The sequence below is a fragment of the Theropithecus gelada genome, chromosome 9 (genome assembly GCF_003255815.1).
Source record: "Theropithecus gelada isolate Dixy chromosome 9, Tgel_1.0, whole genome shotgun sequence".
NCBI lineage: Eukaryota > Metazoa > Chordata > Mammalia > Primates > Cercopithecidae > Theropithecus > Theropithecus gelada.
In genome coordinates this window covers 279,337-295,672 of record NC_037677.1, presented here as the reverse complement: position 1 = coordinate 295,672, position 16,336 = coordinate 279,337, and the positions used below count along the sequence as shown (strand labels likewise).

Genomic DNA, 16,336 nt, shown 5'->3' with positions numbered 1-16,336 from the left:
TTGCTCTTTCATTTCTGACCTACTTCTTATTTTTTTCTTATCTTGTAGATTTCCTTAAATATTCTTCCTCCATTACTTCTCCCCCCGCCCCGCCCGCACCATTGTTCTCACGGTCTCTGGTTTTTATGATTGACAGTTTTTTTCCAAACCGTTGTTCTCATGGTCCCTGGTTTTCATGACTGGCATGGGGAATGTGGAGTTGCAGGGAGCAGTATCCATTTCACTACATTCTGTTGAGTGCATGGCCTTCTGTTGGGAGCCACTCAAACCATGGGCATCCTCCCTCAGGGAGTGCCCCGAAAGGGTGGGAAAGCCGCCTCTGTCTGCCGCCTCGGGAAGTAAACAGCCTTGTGAAGGACACAGGCCGTTGCTCTCCCCAGGCTGCTTCTGCAGTATGAAGATTTATAACAGGTGTCGGCGCTCTCCAGGGTATCCTCATTGTGAACTCTGAAGCGACCTGATCCTCTCTCCCCACTGGTTGGTTCATTGTCAGACACTCGACCCAGAGACCCGTGGTCCCAGCTGGGAAGCAGCTCAGTAGTTGGTGTGGAGAAAGGGTTCAGACAGGTGTTTATGGAAGGGAGGATCCTTTGCAAATACAAAGTTGTAATGACTCCATAGCTACAGGGCTTGGCTCACCTGAGCCAAATGTTGAGGCGCGACTGGGAAAACCCAGGGAGAGAGAGCAGCCGGCAGCCTCGCGCCAAGGTCAGGAAAACCCAGTGGGGAGACAGAGCCAGCAGCCATGCGGTGCGGTCAGGAGGCCTGCAGAAAGCCCTCTTCGTCAGGGGTTTAGCTGGGGAATGGTGGCGCAGGAGATTGGAAATCTTTTTATTCTAATACAGAACTTCATTAAAGGAAGCTTCATGTGATTGATAACTTTAAAGAAAGAAAATAATATATATATTTAGTGTCTCATCTGTTTTTGCTAAACTGAGAGGTTACCTAATTTTGTGTCTTTAAAAAGCTTTTTAATAAATACTAACTGGCAGAGCTGAGGCCCCATGAGTTGCCCACAGACTCATCTGTCTCTGCTGAGGGCCTGAAACGTAGCTTGGGCCTCAGCTTCAAACCACAGAGACGGAATTGGGCTGGATGATTTCTGAGGCCCCTTTGGATAAACATTTAAAATGACCCTGACAAGTGAGTAGCCTATCGGAAGCCAAAGCAAACATTCCTTGAGCCGTTTTATGGGTGACAGTGTTCTGAGATGCTGGAAACGGAGACAGCCTGTTGACAACCAAATTGCCTTTCTTACTGGATGAATTCATATTTACTCAGGGAATGGCACTGTGTACCCTCAGATTATCTTATTTGAGCACAAAAGTATTAAAAGACCTTTAACTTACCGGCTGAGCCGGTACAACTATTAGTTACAAAACAAGGTCCAATTCCTCAGCTTTAAAGGTTCCTGGGAATATTGCCCCAGAATCGCAGGAGGAATCTGCTGAGGAATGGCCAGAGCCCGGCACCCAGGAAGGGCTTGTCTCCCGCTTGGGATTCCGTGTGTCTTGCTGCTGTCTTTGAGATAAAACTCCCGCCCTGTGCCCTGAGCGAATTCGCCAAGCATTGCATGGCAGGATATTTGATAATACCAGCGAGGCAGCTGCTGACTTGCAGATGGGTGAGTCCATTAATGGGAGCGGAGAGAAGAGACTTGAGCCTCAAATACACACATTTTGGGATTTCTCTCAACTCTGTAGCTCAAATGGCGAGGCTGTGATATACCCTGGGAGCATTTGGGACATGCCCACCTCTCTTCAGCAGGGGAGACCGTCAGCGGCTGCCAAGAACGGACTTTGAGAGTGAGGCGCGGCTAGAAGGCCTCTGCCTCCCAGGAGCTGTGGGGAAAACTGTGTCCCTGAGTCTGCGTGGGAGGCATTCAAGGCCCCAGACTTCCGTTCAGAGGATGCACGTGGAGATGAGGGAAGACGTAGCGGAGGGGCACAAAATAAGGCTCCACAAAAGCCTGATCTCTCCTCTCTCCTCAAAAGCTCGCTTTCCCCAGTATGAATTCTTAAAAACATTATGGGAAACCTTGGAACCCATTTAGGCCAGTTTCCAAGTTGGCTTCTTAGAAGAGCCGTGTCGTCTTGCCCAGCATCGGTCACCAAGGAGAAGGCTAAGAACTTCATCAGCCAGGCGCGGTGGCTCACGCCTGTGGTCCCAGCGATGCGGGAGGCCGGGGTGGGAGAATCACTGGAGCCCAGGACTTCGAGACCAGCCTTGAAAACATAGTGAAACTCTGTCTCAAAAAAAAATCTGTTAAAGATGCTTCATTCAGAAGAGGCTTCTATCTGATAGAGATAGAGGATGCGCGGCGGGTGAATGAGGGGCTCCCGGGTGTTCGGAGATCACACAGGAGCAATTGTTCCCACCACGGGGCAGCTCCCTTCCTTCCGGCGCCTGACCAAATTCTTTACCTAAATGTGAAAAGGCTATTCCTCTTCCATACTTCATTAAGAACTAAGAAAAGAAATTCAGTCTGTTCACAACTGCGACGTGAACATTCAAAAATGATTTGCTGGGTGTAGAAGGCATTTTACTGTTACACGGAGTCCAGACTCGAGGCTCCTACACGTCACCTAGAACCCAAGGCACCGGCAGGCAGAAGCCCAGACATCTGCCTGTAGGCCATTCTCCAGATTTCAGTCCTGGCTGAAGTGCCTTCTGCATAGCTGTGAAGAGTGGAAGCGTTTCTGGCAGCCCACATTTGAAAAGGATGGCTGCGCCATCTGTAGAGACCCGGTGGCTCTCCTCTCCCTGGGGGCCGGCCACAGGACGTCAGGCCCTGACTGCCTTGCTCTGGTGCCACCGTTTCTGTGAGCTTTTCGGGAAGCCGAGGGACTCCGTGGTGGTGGTCACGATGACGGGCTCATCCTAAGCCTTGTTCGGTGCCACCGCCCAGTCAACTGCATCTGGGCACGTGTGTGTTTTTGACAGGGCAATGAACAATCTGCTTAGCTACAGCTCTGCTTGTGTGGTAACGAATGCGCATGTGGCCTGGTTTATAGACCTGTCACTTGACCTTTATCGGGAATTTAAGACTTTGACTTAGTAATAGCCTGCAAGCCAAGGATTAGGCGCAAATTGATAATGTCATCGTTATTTTACATGCAATTCTTTTGGTAAACATTCTTTTACTCTCCCTGCTCCCTCTGCCTCTTCCCCCAGCCCCTCTCCCATCCCCCCCTCCCCTGCCCCTCTCCCATCCCCCTCTCCCCTGCCCCTCTCCCATCACCCATGCCCTCTCCCCTGTTCCTCCCCTCTTCCCTCCCCCTACTCCCACCCCTTTCCCCCTTCTCACCCCTTCCCTTTTCCTCCTCCTTCCTCCCCACTTTGCCGAGATGATAGTCACCTCATCACTCATGGTGAACTAAAAAGGAACTTGACTTTATGACAGCCCTTGGTTTATTCTTCCACACCTCACTGTGGGCCTGACAGAACCTAAGACCTTTTCAGTGTGTAAAACATACTGAGAAGCGACTCTGTATCCTGTCCTGTCCACAGTGTCACCCTCAATTCCACGCCATGACATCCGTATGTGACATGTCCACTGTCTGTCTGTCCACAATCAGATCTCAGGTGTGTGGACCCCAGAGAACTCGAACAGACGGGAGGCACAGGTCTCTACAGTGAAACAAATCCTGGCTTTTAATTCTGTGATTGTCTTCCGTCTTATTTTTTACAATCAAGGCTGCGAGTGCCGGCACCCGGGGCTCTCACACTAACTGGAAAGTCAGGCGTGGGCTTGGAGGGCCTCCAGGGAGCTTCCGGAATGATAACAACATCGTTTCTGAGGATCCCAACCAAGGCTTGTCACACTCCCCTTCACAATCCTTTGATTTCGTTGAATCCCTGTTCTTAGAAGGTTTATTCGAAGCCCAGTCTTTCCAGAAGTTTTCCGAGAGTAAGGTCTTTACCAAGGAGGGAGGTCAAGTCTTAAGGAATTTCTCTTTTGTTTCCTCAAGGCCGTGTCTCTGTTTCCTTCCAGAAATCGGCCCCGCCTCTGTGATGGTGGGGAACCTGGTCTCTGGGAAGAGAATTGCGCAGGCCAGCGGCAGAGATCTGGGTCAGATCGAAGATAACGACCAGGCCCGGAAGGTAGGAGCTGGGTCCCCGACCCTCCCCGACCCTCCCCGACCCTCCCCGACCCTCCCCGACCCTCCCTGAGCCTCCCCTGCCATTCCCCACAGTCCCCGGTCTTCCCCGACCTTCCTCGGCCATCCCCGACCCTCCTCGACCCTCCCTGAGCCTCCCCGACCCTCCCCGACCCTCCCCGACCCTCCCTGAGCCTCCCCTGCCATTCCCCACAGTCCCCGGTCTTCCCCGACCTTCCTCGGCCATCCCCCACCGTCCCTGACCGTTCCCGGCTTTCCCCGACTTCCTGCACTGGTGGTGGTTCACCACTGCCAATCTTCCCTTATTCTACCTGTCTTCTCCTGCAAGAGACCATATAATTTCATAAGAAAAATGTGTTTATGGGAGATACAAAGTTTCAAAGAATGTCACAGCAACGCAGAAGTGGGTGACGGGTGTCCGATCCCACAACTGGCAGGACCGAGGCAAATGTCTGGCAGTCCTTGTCCGGCCCACGGTTCCCCGAACTCCTTCCTTTCCACTTTCCCCACCAGCCCAGATCCAAAGCCCGCCCTGCCCACAGCAGCTTGCAGCAAAAGGCTTCTGTCCTGTGCTCTCTGGACCCTAAGAAGCAGTTCGAAACCCAGGTTTAGGGGCCAGGCCTCCTGACAGTGGCGTTAAAAGCCATAGGAGAAACTCCCAAGGCCCAGACTTTGCACAGTGCACCATGTGTATCCACGGTCCCCGTCAGAACCGTTTGGCCTTGACCGTGCGCCGTGTGTGTCCACAGTCCCCATTAGAACTGTTCGGCCTTGAGAATGCTTAGGGCTCACCCAGAGGTCCTGTTTCCCGCAGCCAACAGGTGTCCCCTTCTGTGTGGCCCATTAGGAAATGGGACAAAATCAGCCCCGTGAAATGTTGATGAAAGGGATGAAGCCGTATCTGTGGTTTCTGTCCCTGACGTGAAATAAGGCTGCCCCTTGTACTGTGGAGCAGGTCAGTGGCACATGTGTGGTTTGTGTAATTTGTGGCTTCATGCCATCGGGGTATTGCCATTCTAGAAACCTAAATTTATCAGAGCCCGCTTTTCAAACCAGATCTGATTCTCTCATTGTAGCCGCCGAAATCCACGTTGCATCTTCTGGAAGCCCCAGGAGAAGGGGTTTCTGTGCAGGCTGCTCCTGCCTGTGAGGGAAATGGTTCCCATCCTTGGGCAGACTTTCAGAAAACTTCACACCAGGGTACAGCACCAGCCCTTTGCCTGTGACTGACTCGGGCTCTGTGAATCTAAGCCCTGCAGGAACAAAGCTGTGGGCACTTGCTTGTCCTGTGGTCGTGTGTGACGGGGATTTCCCAGCATGCATGTCTTCGACTCCGCGGAGAAGCACGTGGTTTTAAGACCCAAAGCACTCGGCCTCTATGGGTTTGAGTATCCAGGTTGCCCCACCTCAGACCACACAGCCTGATCTGACCGCACAGCCTGACCCTCACCCCCGTGCTCTGTTCCAGTTCCTGTTCCTCTCGGAGGTGTTGCAGTGGAGAGCACAGACCACCCCGGACCACGTCCTCTACACGCTGCTGAACTGTCGGGTGAGGCGCGGGGCTGGCGTTCCCTGGCTGCTGGCCTCAAGGGGCCCAGCCTGGCTCCTGGGAGCGCTCCTGCTTGCTTTCTGACTCAGTCCTTTTGCTTCAGTCTTATGCGAATTCTTTTTATGTTTTGCTCTTCTGACTAATGAGACTTTCGTACCTAGGGATTGCTTTTAAGCGTAACCATTTGTGCAGTTACTCACACCTACTTGTGTATCAGATATTTTAGCACCCTGTTGACAATATTTCTCCCCCAAAATGAGTAATTAATGGTATCTACCACAGAGAAATCGCAAGTCTATGAGATATTTTGATATTTGATTACTAAACTAGTTTTTGTTTTGTTTTTTGAGACAGTCCTGCTCTGTTGCCCAGGCTGGAGTTGAGCGGCACGATCTCCACTCACTGCAAGCTCCACCTCCCTGGTTTAAGCGATTCTCATGCCTCAGCTTCCGAGTAGCTGGGACTACAGGCACCCACCACCACATCTGGCTAATTTTTGTATTTTTAGGAGAGATGGCGTTTTGCCATGTTGGCCAGGCTGGTCTAGAACTCCTGGCCTTGAGTGTTCCACCTGCTTTGGCCTCCCAAAGTGCTGAGATTACAGACATGACTCACTACACCCAGCCCTAAACCACTTTTTTATACATCAGAAGTTATGTTTATTGCAGACTCAGGAATGAAAATCATTTCCACTTTGTAATTTAAGTTCCTGTTGACACTTTACATAAGAAAACCACACTCATCAAATACTGTTCCACAGTAGTACTTAAGAGTAAGGCATTAAACAGGCTAATACTATTAACAATAAAAATTAAATGCAGAAATCTTAATATGCTTGTAACTTCTTTTTGCCCTGGACATAAAACTTGAAAACGGATGAAAAATGTAAGTCGTCTTGACAAGTATAGGTACTTTTGCAACTCTTCAAAAGTCATGGCTGCTTAGAATTGCTCAATTCAAAATCTTAGCGTGTGAAGCCGCGGATTGAAGACAAAAGGGAATGCCAGCAGCATCACGAAATTATTCCCCGACTCTCTGGTTTGAGTTTCAGTTATCAGACCATTCTCTGCACGTGCTTTAGTTGATAGCAACAACCTCTCCTCCTCCTCTGCCAGAGAAGTACTCATCGTCTTGACATTGTCGTGGATGCTGAGTTGATCCCAGCAGTCGGTCGTTCACCGTATCTGCTCAAGACCGTTTCCCAGGAAGAGCCTTTAAAACCAGGAAGGCCCATTTCTGCCACCTCCTTCGGGCCCTCGTTCACTGGCACTGTGATGGAGCCACTGCCCGGCGCCGACAGCTCAGGCATGGGGGCTGGAGACCTTGAGGACCAGAGTTGCTGTGGGTACCTGTATCTGAAATGCCGCCTCCCGCTTTTCATCTTTCTCCACTGCACCCTTCCTCCGCCTGTGAATATGGATGATACCCCTTTGCTAACCCGATCGTCAGGTTCGCCGGCCTTGGGTGCTGTCTTGATTTCCTGCCCATCTCTGCTTGTCTGATTCTTTGTCCTCTCCAAGTAGTGTTTCTCCGGTAGACTGCTTGTGACTTCTCGTTCCGCTTTCCCTGTGGTCTTCGTGGTTCTCTAGAGACTTACAATGTCACCTCCAATGTGGTGACCTAAATCTGCAGCACTAGCTCCAGCCTCCTTCGGCACCTCAGATCCCTTCTGCTGAAAGTCCTTCTTCCCTCCCCTGATTTCCTCACAGAGGCGGCGACCCCGCTGCAAGCTGCAAGCAGTCAGGGGTGGAGTCAGCTCTGAGTCTCTCTGAATCCTTGCCCCAATGTTGCCTGATACGTTGCTCCCGTATGTGTGGGTTGCACGCGTGTCTGTGTCCAGTAATCTAGAGGTATTGATGGGCAGCTCAAGAAGTAGCAGAGACCCCCATATACGCAAAGATTCAGAAATGATTTGGGTACGTTCGTGGGCAATATGTGCCATCAGGAGGAGGAAAATAGAGCTGTTCCAGCTGTGCCTGATTTGGGGACGATCCCTCAGATTGTTTGTTGGGTGGTACCACGGTCCCGGGCTCAGCATCTGGTCTGGCCCTGGTGGGTTTCAGGACGGGAAACCCCAGTGAATGTTGATGAGGATGCCAGAGAAGGATGACTTACCTGCGGTGAATGGCTGTTGCTTTATGGGACACTCGCCGAGAATGCATCACGTTCTTAACGTCGAGTATGTGGGAATGGAAAGTGCAAGCCAAAGCCAGTGGCATTTCTCCTGAGGTAGACGCTGCATTAGGATTCCTGGGGAGTGAGGCTAAGAACAGTGTCGCGTGTGTGGAGTTGCCGTGTGGTGTAGCTGTGTCCCATTCAGCCACACGGGGTAGGGGAAAGGCGGCAAGGAAGAAGGGAAACTGCTCAGCTGCTGTAGACGCCTGGGGCTGCCAGCCTGCAGTGTGAGCCAGGAGCGACTGTCCCTCCCCACTAATGGGGAGTCCAGTGTTTGCTCACCTCATCCTTTCCGGGCAAGAAAGGCACCCACCTGGTGTCACCCGTGGCACGGCCCCGCCCGGCCATGGAGCGAGAGGTGCCTGCTCACGTCTGACCGGCTGTGAAATTGTGTGCCTGTCTCCAGCACAGCACCATCTCAAGGGGCTTTTGAGGAACTTATTTTAAATCACCCTGCAAGCTGGCTTCAGGACCTAACACCCGAGAAGGGATGCCGTCCTCGTGGAGCGTGACTAGAAGCTTTGCTGTTTGTTTTTATGTCAGCCCTGAAAGGGGTCAACCAGCATTGAGAAAATGGCGTTTCGCAAGGTCATCAAAGATAAAGGACAGCGCACAGCATGCACATTACACTTCACGTTTTCCGAGTACCCATAGGTGGGGATTTCTGTGCACCGGAATCAAAACGTTTTCAAAGACACTCTTGGCTGCTGGCTGTGTCTCATCTGAGCCTCTCAAATCTCAGGACCCAGAAAGTGGGCAAACCACAGGCTTTGTCATCTGACAGCAAAGCGGCTGTTTGATAGGGGATCGGCTTCAGCTCTCCAGAGATGGAGAAGAAGCTGTTCCACAAGCCAAACAAACCAGACTGGGCGCTGCTGCTGCAGGCAGGCGTGGCATGAGAATGGGCTGTGGGGTGGTGAGGCCTCCCTCAGCGGGGCGGGGCCTCCCCAGCGGGGCGGGGGCTGAGCAGATTCTGCCCGGGCTCTTCTCAGACCTGCGGCCCCGCCAGCCCCAGGCCCGGCCATGCTCACGGCGATGGGTGGTGTGCTGGTTTTCCTAGTGGGGAGACCTGCCCCTGGAGTCGGGGTGGATCTGAATGGGTCCCATCAGCACCCAGCCTGGCCGTGCGGAGTGTGTCTGTCCCGGTGGGCTGGTTGCTGTGAACAGGTGGCAAGGAGCCGCCCGAGAATGAATGCTCAGAGGAACAGTCCAGTTTCAAAGGCCCCCAGATCTGAGTTCTCAGCGGGATTTCCTGGACTCCAGCCCTGCCTGCCTTGTTGTCTTTGCCCATCTCTGCCACCTTCTGCTCTTGGGCTCTTCCACTTTACATCAGTTTCTGTTTTCTCACTTTTTAGGTGTCCTCTGAGTGGGGAAATAATTAAGGAAATGTGTGGGATGAGAAGGTTGAGTTCAGAGAAGTGTAAGCTAACTCTCTCCTCCATGGAGGAGACCAGCCAGTCAGCAGGAAGGGTCTGAAGACCCACCGGGCCGTCATGTGGGCAGCCTGCCCGCAGCCCTGGCCTGTGCAGAGGTCCTCAGGGAGGAGGCGCTTTCCCCACAGACCTAGCTGGCTCATCGGCTGTCTGGTGGACGTTTTGGTAGAGGTCAGGGTCTGGCGTTCACATCTTGATGCTTCCTGAGACATTCTCTTCACTCCCACCCTGTCCCGCCCACGTGTTTCTGACCCGGGCCCTTCCAGCTGGGAGGCTGACGTGCTTTTCCCAGCATGGCCGCTGAATAGCCCCAGACACTGTTCGTCCATGCAGCGTCCTCTTTGTTGCACGAAGTCGGCTCCCTGACAGCCTTCTCGGGCTGGCTGCCCGCTCCGTCCCCCGTCCCCACACTCATGCATTCATCTTTGTCGCTGTGACTCACTAAGAATTCCTGGGCCGGGCGTGGTGGCTCACGCCTGTAATCCCAGCACTCTGGGAGGCCAAGATGGGCGGATCATGAGGGCAAGAGATCAAGACCATCCTGGCCAACATGGTGAAACCCCGTCTCTACTAAAAATACAAGAATGAGTTGGGTACGGTGGTGGGCGCCTGTAGTTCCAGCTGCTCAGGAGGCTGAGGCAGGGGAACAGGAGAATCGCCTGAACCCAGGAGGCGGAGGTTGCAGTGAGCTGAGATTATGCCACTGCACTCCAGCCTGGTGACAGAGCAAGACCCCGTCTCCAAAAAAAAAAAAATTCCTGAGCCCGGGTGTTCAGTCACTCTTCGGCTCTGGAGTCTTCCTGGCCCTGGGGACTGCGGTCCAGTTGCTACTGCTTGAGGGAAGATCCTCACCGTGTTAATAGCTGTGAGACAGAATCCGATCCCAAGAGGTTTTTAAATGACGTAGAAGCAGTCTTCACATCTGAATGCTGCAGAGGAGCTAGAACTGTGAAGTGTGTCGGCAGGAGAAGCTTGTTTTGGTTAGTTACATGCTTATAATTTGCAATTTATTCACATTTTTCTTTTTGGCTTAAATAGGCCAAGATGGGAAGATCACTTGAGGCCACGAGTTTGAGACCAGCCTGGGCAACATAGGGAGACCCCATCTCTATGAGAAAAATTTTTATAAAAATTGGCCAGGCATGCTGGTGGCACCTGTAGTCCCAGCTACTCAGGGAGCTGAGGTAGCAGAATCGCTTGGGCCCAGGAGGCCCAGGCTGCAGTGAGCAGTGATCATGCCATGCACCCCAGCTTGGGAGACAGAGACCCTGTCTCAATAAATAGTGGCTCCCACACTCTTGTGATGTTGCTTAGTATATATCTTGCAATTCACCTTCCCTTAGAACCCTTTTGTAAGCTATTTTCCGGCACAAATATGTTTTCTATTTATTTCTACATTAAAGTCTATGTGAAAATGCATTTCATAGTTCTTTTCATTCCTTCAGGGTGTTTTTAACTATTTGCTTTTGTTTTTCGCTTTCTGACTTCCTTGATTTTTGATGTGGTCTTTCTAAATTAAAATTTTTAATTAGTCTTAACTTCCAGTGTGCAGGCCCTTCCAGTGTACTAAGAATTCCCACTGCCCATGACAGTAACACAAGTCCCAGAATTGTTAGGGTTTTTTGTTCTGTTTTTTAATTGACATAATCATTTTTCAAAATATTTCTTGTTACCCTGAATATATCTAGATGCTGCTTTGGTCTGCACTCCTTACCTAGTTGGAAGAAAATGGGGTTGACCTCTAACGTATATGTAGTTTTGGGGAAGCTGAAAACATTCTAAAATTGACTGTCATGTTGGTTGCACAGGTCTGTGCTTGTTCTAAAAACCACTGACGTTCGCTTTGCGTCAGTGAGTCCTATGACGCGTGCGCGCTCTCCGCAAGCTGCTCTGCTGAAGGAATCTTACGCACTTGTCCCTGTGATCGGCCCGCAGGGTGCGATCGCGAACTCGCTGACCTGCGTGCAGCTGCACAAGAGAGCCGAGAAGATCGCCGTGATGCTCATGGAGAGGGGCCACCTTCAGGACGGCGACCACGTGGCCTTGGTCTACCCCCCAGGTACGGGCGCAGGGCAGGCTTCCCCAGAGAGATGGCCGCGGGTCAACCACAGCGCGAGGAGGTCCCTTACACCCGCTGGTGCCTGAGCCGAGGGCAGCGTGATGGCCGGGAGTCTGCGCTGTATCCAGCTGGTTGCTAACCGGCACCTTTTGTGTCTGGCTACAACCACTCACGGGCACCAGCCTTATGTGCTACTGTTAGAGGCTTCAGTAAAGTGATATTTTCAAAGACTTTTATATCCAAATTTGTGTTATTAGATACCTCAGGTAATTTACTTAATAGTACCTAAATCTTGACTAATTCACAGTTACAAAGGTGGGTAATTCTTTAGCAAAATGATGTAAAATTAAACCTCCGGGCTGCCTTGTCACCTCACATCTGAAAGGACGGGTTGATGACGGTGACCGCCAAAGCTGACAAAACCTGCTGGGATGACAGAGGCTGCGAGAAGTTCAGCTGTTTGTTCACCTATTGAACTTGTCACAGACTAGCATTTATGCTGACAGGGACAGTGGGCACTCAGTAGCGTGGTCTGCCTCAATAATGATGTTTTTCTCCTTGTGTAGGAATAGACCTGATAGCAGCATTTTATGGTTGCCTGTACGCAGGCTGTGTGCCCATAACCGTCCGTCCCCCGCACCCACAGAACATCGCGACGACGTTGCCTACCGTCAAGATGATTGTAGAGGTAACATGCCTGGGAGTGTCAGGGCCTCCACTGCCTGGAGCGGAGTGTGGAGCTCGCAGAGCGCAGACTCTGACATCTCCCAGGGCAGCTGCTGGCTGTGGGAGCCAGTGTGTGTCTGGAGTCAAATGGACAGGACAGGACAGGATCTCCACCTGCAGGGAGCCTACAGTCTAGGTCTAGAAGCAAGATCTACAGGTGTGCATGGAGGCAAAGGCTGGATGGTAGCCTCTGCAGTGTCCACCCTGGAGAAAATGGCTCCCAAGAGAGGGCATCACCACCATTCCTCGGGCTTCCCCACAAACCCAGCCTCGCAGACCGACCATGGGAAGAGGCAGGGCTTTTTCAGAAGCCCTCTCCTCAAGATGTAGAAGTTTCCTGCTCCTTTTTGAAAGTATAGATTTGTTTTTCTTCGTATACAGCTGGAGGAGTTTGAGAGGATTCAGCTGTATTATCCCTGTTGAAGGAGGAACTACAGGGGAAAACAGTGTGGGCAGAGAATACACCTGTCCCGCCCACACCTGAGTCCCTTTTAGCGTGGTGCCGGAGACTCCCACAGTGGCCACTCCTGCTAGAAAGTCTGCGCAACGTGTCTGGGTGTGTGACGCTTCCAGGAGAACTATATGCGACGTGTCTGGGTGTGTGTGACGCTTCCAGGAGAACTATATGCGACGTGTCTGGGTGTGTGTGACGCTTCCAGGAGAACTATGCGGTGTGTGTGATGTTTCCAGGAGAACTGTGTGCGACGTGTCTGGGTGTGTGTGACGCTTCCAGGAGAACTGTGTGCGACGTGTCTGGGTGTGTGTGACGCTTCCAAGAGAACAGGGCTAATGCTGCAAGTGGTGAGCTCTTTTTTGCACGTGTCATGACGCTGACGCTGTGGGTGCGCTGGGACCAGGAAGTGCAGACGCAGCAGCTGCAGGCCCCACCCCCAGCCCCCGTGCCTCCACAACCAGACCCCTAGCTCTGTTCTTCCTCAGCCAGCAGCAGGAAACAGTGGGCTCGGTAACCTAATCTGCCTGTTAAAGCTACATGGTTTTAGCGTGCATAGTGAGCAGGAGACCCAGGTGAAGCGAGCACACTTTCATCTGGGTCCACGTTCATGGCTCCGTTCTCTGATGCCAGGTGAGTCGCTCTGCCTGTCTGATGACGACACAGCTGATCTGTAAGTTGCTGCGGTCCAGGGAGGCGGCGGCGGCTGTAGACGTCAGGACGTGGCCCCTCATCCTGGACACAGGTCAGTGCTTTGGCTGCAGAAGGCGGTTTGCTCATGGCCTTGCTCAGGCTGGATCTGCTGATAAGCCGTGTTCCTCTCCAGATGATTTGCCAAAGAAGCGGCCTGCCCAGATCTGCAAACCCTGCAACCCAGACACCCTCGCATATCTTGACTTCAGCGTGTCCACAACTGGGATGCTAGCTGGCGTAAAGGTGAGTGGGGCGGCTGCGGGAGGCGACCACGGGAGGCGACCACAGAGCGTGCTGGAGGTGGCAGGCTGCATGCTGACTCTCAGCGCCTCTCGTGTAGTCAGACTCTGAGATGTGGAAAGAGGTGTACATACATGTTTCATCACAGTATGACACGTATGACCATTTCCATCCTTAACCAGGCTGATTCTGTCCAAATCTCCCAAGTATGTTTTTATGTGAACACGGTCTCAGTAGCCAACAGAAGAACACTGCGAATGTTTTTCTCTCTTACTGGTTCTCAAATCCGAATGCTCTGTGATAAATCTGTACACTGCACTTTCTAGTGTTTTAACCTGGGCTGTATTAGAAATCATCATGACCCTCTCAGCTCAGACGCCACCCTCGTCAAGGTGCCATGCAAACCGCCCCCGCTTGGGGACTTCGCAGCCTTGCACGCCCTCTGCCCCCGTCTGTGGGTCTGACTGCTGAGCTGGCTTTGCCTCGCACAGTTCTCACGCTCTATCCACCTCTTAGTGGAACTGAGGTGGAATACCAAAATAGCTACAATATGAAATAAAATAATTTTTCAAAAGCTTTTGAAAAGAAATGTTTTCAGATCAAGATGATTTAGTTACTGTAGTCTGAAGTTAGCTGTGACCCTCCTACTGTCATAGCCAAAAGAAGCACCTGCTTCCAGTCTTAGCATTTTCATGGCCCACTTACAATCTCAGCATCTGGCGTAGAGTAGATCATCAGAACTCTCTTGGCTGCTTTTCTTTAGCCGGTGTCGATTCCTATTTCTCTGCTGAAGTCCCGCAAAGGCCCTGCTGGCCCTGTGACCCACAGCCAGGGTGATGGGAGCACCATGTACCCTTTCTCTTATACTCCATACACGGTTGTCCATGCACTCGTCTCTGAATTCCCCCTGGATCCTGAGGGCAGGGTCGTGTCTTACTCTTCTGTTCATCTCCAGCGCTTAACACAGTGCCTGATAACAAGCTCTTGGTACTTTACTATTTGCTGAGCTGAGGAACTCAATTCTCCACCTAGAAATAGTGCTTTGCACAGAGCAGCAGTTCACGGCAGGCTTGCTCTAGTTGCTGATCTGAGTGGGTGGGTAATTTTAAGAGGCAGGATTTTACTAACTCCTAATCCAGGGAGGCAGGAGTCTGGATGGATGTTCTATAAATTCAGTCTCATTTCTCCTTTAAACAAAAATTTGCCTTAAAAGCAAAGCTAAAAAGAATTACTTACATTTTACGTTCCATAATAATTCTGTTCCCCTGTATGAATATAGTAAGACAGTTATGAAACCTCCTGGGCAGAACTTCCAATAGTGATGGAACATTTTACAGTGGGAGGACCCCCACCCCAAGTTCTCTCACCTCTTGCTGGAGTGATGAATGAATGATGGGGAGCCACGCATTTGGATTTCCCCAGTTATTACAAGGCTCCGTGCTGGTCCCTAGTTTAGCTCTGGTGACATTCTGCTTCAGATCAACTTGTGACTTTTTTTTTTTTTTTGAGTTGGAATCTTGCTCTGTCGCCCAGGCTGGAGTGCAGTGGTGCGATCTTGGCTCACTGCAACCTCCACCCTCCTGGTTCAAGCGATTCTCCTGCCTCTGCCTCTGCCTCCTGAGTAGCTGGGACTACAGACACATACCACCACCCCCGGCTAATTTTTTGTATGTTTAGTAGAGACGAGGTTTCACTGTGTTGACCAGAATGTTCTCAATCTCCTGACCTTGTGATCTGCCCGCCTTGGCCTCCCAAAGTGCTGGGATTACAGGCGTGAGCCACTGCGCCCGGCCGTGACATGTTTTAAAACCGCAAATATCAGACCATTTTCTTTGCTGCTTTTACTTCCTTTTTCCTGAGGTTTGGCCAGAGAGCTTCTGTGAGAAAACTGATCTTGTTAATATATTTTATCGTATTTCAAAGTAATTGACATTATACACGGACTGTAGGGGACTATTACAGGGATTAGGGAAGGGGGAAGGTGCGGAAGCTCCTCACTCTCTGGTCACGATGGGATGATTGGATTTTGGCTGCCATCTCCCTGCAGGATGGTGGAAGATGGTGAAGGGCGTTGGAGTGTAGGAGGACCTAAGCTCTAACTCCCAGCTCTAACTTACGTCACAGGCAGCAAAATCTTTAACTTCTGTGAGCCTTCACTTTCTGATCATTAAGATGGGTGAGCACCCAGCATGTCTTGCTGGCCACGTGCCACACAGCAGAGGCTATGTCCAGCCCTGGAGGTAACCACGAACAAGGCGGGGCCTTGAGCAGCAGAGGCGGGAGCGCGCCGTGGTGCCTCCCCTACCTGGGGAACAGTGTGTTGGAGAGTGGATCACACGAGAACCACTTCCTGCGTGACTTGCTGTTCAAATGCACTCTTTGAATAGCTGGCGTTGCCAGGTCCTGGAGGCCCAGCGGTTCTGAGTGAGGTTTACTCATTGAAAATGAGAAGTCCTGTGAAAATATCAGCCACTCACATTCCCCAGACACGACATAGCCCCAGCTTGGCGACAGTCGTCCCCAGTCCTAAAAACAGCCTTGGGCATTTGGGACCAGGTATCATTTGTTTTCTGGGTTTTGTTCTCTAAAATTTGTTGAAGAGACAGGGTCTCGCCCTGCTGTCCAGGCTGGAGTGCAGTGTAATCCTAGCTCGCTGCAGCCTGGAACTCCTGGTCTCAACTGAGCATCCCACCTTGGCCTCCTGAAGTGTTTTGATTACAGGTATGAGCCACTGCGCGAGGCCAGCACACGTTTCGTGTGGCCTTTCTGTCTTAAAGACGTCTTGGGTGTCAGGCCCCATGCATTTAATGCGGCTTTATTGTCTTGTAGGTACCCTTGGTATGAAGTCCCCTGCGTTCAGTGCAGCCTTGGTTTCCCACAGGTGTCTTA

General features: G+C 51.6%; 1 protein-coding gene across 2 annotated transcripts in view; it reads left to right on the top strand.

Moving 5' to 3' along the window:
- The window catches only part of DIP2C (disco interacting protein 2 homolog C), a 368,414-nt gene that overhangs the window by 289,189 nt on the left and 62,889 nt on the right, over window positions 1–16,336 (top strand). For both annotated transcript variants that reach the window (XM_025396905.1, XM_025396903.1), the window contains 6 exons: window positions 3,995–4,104; window positions 5,590–5,670; window positions 11,214–11,337; window positions 11,904–12,025; window positions 13,148–13,259; window positions 13,341–13,450. In XM_025396905.1, the coding sequence (XP_025252690.1) occupies window positions 3,995–4,104; window positions 5,590–5,670; window positions 11,214–11,337; window positions 11,904–12,025; window positions 13,148–13,259; window positions 13,341–13,450 (659 nt within the window). The remainder of the gene's footprint in view (window positions 1–3,994; window positions 4,105–5,589; window positions 5,671–11,213; window positions 11,338–11,903; window positions 12,026–13,147; window positions 13,260–13,340; window positions 13,451–16,336) is intronic.